Here is a 3,949-nt window from a genome sequence, read left to right as displayed (position 1 = left end):
GTTTCCCTGTACCTATCCCTTGATGATGTTAGAACCTGCTCTACTGACACCAGAGACAACTGGCTGGAGTTCATCATTGTGTTTTATGAATGGATGTGAATATCTTGGAAATTGAATTACTAACTACTCCCAATAATGTTGTACAATGTAAAAACCATGGACAAGTCTTTAGCTGGACAAAATTAATACATAATTAATACTGAGATGAAAAACACAATATTTCTTTAAAAAAACAACACTTTATTTACATAAAATGTATCTATACAATACAAAATCCAGCTTATAGGGACTTAAGTGACTGTGAGAAAGGTTAGAAAAGACGCAGTGTTTTTTCTGCAGTACATGAAGTACACATGAAACAGTGTTGGTCAAAAAGAAAAATGGCAACTGGGAGAATTCAATCGATTCAACAGTATCACAGTGCATCCACCCTACAATGAGAACTAACTTCTAAAATGTCATTGACAAAATGTGTCCAACTGCTGATTATTGTTTCTTGCAGAACGTGTTCTGGAGCTCCATGTTCAGGGATCAACCACAGTCTTTCAGTGTCTACTGTTCTTGCCTGAGGAGAAATAATGCACAAAGGAGAAACAGTTTAATACAGACACGGGTGGAACTTCACCGTTGATGGAAGAAAATGGGTGGTGACCATGAAAACATTATCATTTATAGAATTGATTCATGTGGATTGCATCACACTTTAAGATAGAATCCCACCATTTTTCCCTTTTCTGGCCTTTCCATTCTGCGATTTCCTCTTCAGTTGCTTGATGAGTTTGGTCACCCAGTTGTTATTGGTGGCAGGAGGAGCACACAGTCTAAGATTCTTCCTCGTGACAAACCTGTTGGCAGAAGTAACTTAGATCAGACATAGTTCCAACAATGCAGTCACACACAGCCAGAAAACAAGAACTTGTGGTTAGGGTGATGTGTTACATTTGGCAACGTATTGTACAAGTGTGTGGAATTATTAATGTTGCTTACACAGTGGCAGGTATCCGACATCCTCCGCTGACTGTCTGGATACGGAATGACTTCACCACTCTGTGGGGAAGTTTGGCATCGGTTGTTGTCAAGCAGCAGTCCATTGCTTTATCTGTGTTTGCTGCAGACACACACACACACACACACACACACACACACACACAAACAAACACAGGTTAGACTATCCCCTCTGTGTATCTTTGTGTATTCTCTCTTTGTATGGCATTCTACGAAAATTACATTTCAACATTCTCCTGAGAAGACGAAGAGCGTATTCAGTTCCACAGATAACTAGTGATCAAGACACAGCATCATGTAACCAAGACGTTATTATAGTAGTTACTATGAAAACAACTTGGAGTAAAAGTAGTTAATAACAGTAGTTCTGCAGTAGAAGAGAGGATCTCACCTGCTGCATGGCTCCAGAGGACTGATGTCAACAGAAGAAGTGCAGCCAACCGTAAGGACATTCTGTCTTAGTTGTTCTCTGTCTGTGTCTTAATATTTTAAACAAGGATCTGCAGATAAATGGGCTACTGTGGTCCAGGCACAGCTTTATATCCTCACCGCACAACTCCTTTCACTTTCACCCCCATCAAGTCACGCACCCATTTCCCGTAAACCATGCTTCAGCTCAGCACGCCCCTCAACTCTCACCTTTAAAACAAACAAAGATAAAGTAGGCTCTGCCAGTGCTTTTCCATGAAGTTGAAGGGTACTTTCTCTGCAGTTACAACTGGCGGAAATATCTGTAAATCATTCTCACCGTCGATGGGGAGATACAGTTGAAGTCGGAAGTTTACGTACACCTTGGCCAAATACATTTAAACTCAGTTTTTCACAATTCCTGACATTTAATCCAAGTAAAGATTCCCTGTCTTAGGTCAGTTAGGATCACCACTTTATTTCAAGAATGTGAAATGTCAGAATAAAATTAGAGAGAATTATTTATTTCAGCTTTTATTTCTTTCATCACATTTCCAGTGGGTCAGAAGTTCACATACACTCAATTAGTATTTGGTAGCATTGCCTTGAAATTGTTTAACTTGGGTCAAACTTTTCAGGTAGCCTTCCACAAGCTTCCCACAATAAGTTGGGTGAATTTTGGCCCATTCCTCCTGACAGAGCTGGTGTAACTGAGTCAGGTTTGTAGGCCTCCTTGCTCGCACACGCTTTTTCAGTTATGCACACACATTTTCTATAGGATTGAGGTCAGGGCTTTGTGATGGCCACTCCAATACCTTGACTTTGTTGTCCTTAAGCCATTTTGACACAACTTTGGAAGTATGCTTGGGGTCATTGTTAATTTGGAAGACCCATTTGCGACCAAGCTTTAACTTCCTGACTGATGACTTGAGATGTTGCTTCAATATATCCACATACCTTGCCTCCCTCAGGATGCCATCTATTTTGTGAAGTGCACCAGTCCCTCCTGCAGCAAAGCACCCCCACAACATGATGCTGCCACCCCCGTGCTTCACGGTTGGGATGGTTTTCTTTGGCTTGCAAGCCTCCCCCTTTTTCCTCCAAACATAACGATGGTCATTATGCCCAAACAGTTATATTTTTGTTTCATCAGACCAGAGGATATTTCTCCAAAAAGTATGATCTTTGTCCCCATATGCAGTTGCAAACAATAGTCTGGCTTTTAATATGGCGGTTTTGGAGCAGTGGCATCTTCCTTGCTGAGCGGCCTTTCAGGATATGTTGATATAGGACTTGTTTTTCTTTGGATATAGACACTTTTGTATCGGTTTCCTCCAGCATCTTCACAAGGTCCTTTGCTGCTGTTTTGGGATTGATTTGCACTTTTCGCACCAAAGTACGTTCATCTCTAGGAGACAGAGCACGTCTTCTTCCTGAGCGGTATGACAGCTGCGTGGTCCCATGGTGTTTATACTTGCGTACTATTGTTTGTACAGATGAACGTGGTACTTTCAGGCATTTGGAAATTGCTCCCATGGATGAACCAGACTTGTGGAGGTCGCCAATTTTTTCTCAGAGGTCTTGGCTGATTTATTTTGATTTTCCCATGATGTCAAGCAAAGAGGCACTGAGTTTGAAGGTAGGCCTTGAAATACATCCACAGGTACACCTCTAATTAACTCACATTATGTCAATGAGCCTATCAGAAGCTTCTAAAGCCACGACATAATGTTCTGGAATTTTCCAATATTTTTAAAGGCACAGTCAACTTAGTGTATGTAAACTTCTGACCCACTGGAATTGTGATACAGTGAATTATAAGTGAAATAATCTGTCTGTAAACAATTGTTGGAAAAATTACTTGTGTCATGCACAAAGTAGATGTCCTAACCGACTTGCCAAAACTATAGTTTGTTAACAAGAAATTTGTTTAGTGGTTGAAAAAACAGCTTTAATGACTCCAACCTAAGTGTATGTAATTTTACGACTTCAAACGTATAATGAAATCAGTCAATTGAAATAAAAAAATTAGGTGGCGCAGCCATGGCCCGCCATGGCCCAACCACTTGGTACCAGGCCCACCCACTTGCGCGCCAGGCCCAGCCAATCGTAAGGAGATTTTTTTCCCACAAAAGGGCTTTATTACAGACAGAAAGATTCCTCAGTTTCATCAGCTGTCTGGGTGGCTGCGGGGTCTCAGACGATCCCGCAGGTGAAGATGCCAGATGTCGAGGTCCTGGGCTGGCGTGGTTACACGTGGTCTGAGGTTGTTAGGCCAGTTGGACGTGCTGCCAAATTCTCTAAAATGACATATGGTAGAGAAATTAACATTCAATTCTCTGTTAACAGCTCTGGTGGACATTCCTGCAGTCAGCATGTCAATTGCACACTCCCTCAAAACTTGAGACATCTGTGGCATTGTGTTTTCTGTCAGAATTGCACATTTTTTAGTTGCCTTTTGTTCCCAGCACAAGGTGCACCTGTATAATGATCATGCTATTTAATCAGCTTCCTGATATGCCACACCTTTCAGGTG

General features: G+C 41.5%; 1 protein-coding gene across 1 annotated transcript; it reads right to left on the bottom strand.

The window, feature by feature from the left end:
• Positions 1-219: 219 nt before the first annotated feature.
• LOC112231061 (C-C motif chemokine 19) lies at positions 220-1,567 on the bottom strand. Its single transcript, XM_024397590.2, has 4 exons — positions 1,397-1,567; positions 988-1,108; positions 721-845; positions 220-565 (listed from the first exon to the last, which is right to left on the bottom strand). Exons 1-4 carry the CDS (start codon positions 1,455-1,457, stop codon positions 546-548), a joined length of 327 nt encoding a protein of 108 aa, XP_024253358.1. The 5' UTR covers positions 1,458-1,567; the 3' UTR covers positions 220-545.
• Positions 1,568-3,949: the final 2,382 nt, after the last annotated feature.

Source organism: Oncorhynchus tshawytscha, linkage group LG33, assembly GCF_018296145.1.
Source record: "Oncorhynchus tshawytscha isolate Ot180627B linkage group LG33, Otsh_v2.0, whole genome shotgun sequence".
NCBI lineage: Eukaryota > Metazoa > Chordata > Actinopteri > Salmoniformes > Salmonidae > Oncorhynchus > Oncorhynchus tshawytscha.
Note: the sequence above shows the minus strand (reverse complement) of the source record. Positions and strands in the feature narration are given on the sequence as shown.

Bases quoted from the DNA above. Each gene is read 5' to 3' on its own strand.
- LOC112231061 (XM_024397590.2), bottom strand. From the start codon at position 1,457: ATGTCCTTACGGTTGGCTGCACTTCTTCTGTTGACATCAGTCCTCTGG. The intron at 846-987 runs GTAAGCAACATT...TTCTGCCAACAG, and splicing joins TGTCGGATACCTGCCACTGT to GTTTGTCACGAGGAAGAATC. The intron at 566-720 runs GTGGGATTCTAT...ATTTCTCCTCAG, and splicing joins GGCCAGAAAAGGGAAAAATG to GCAAGAACAGTAGACACTGA.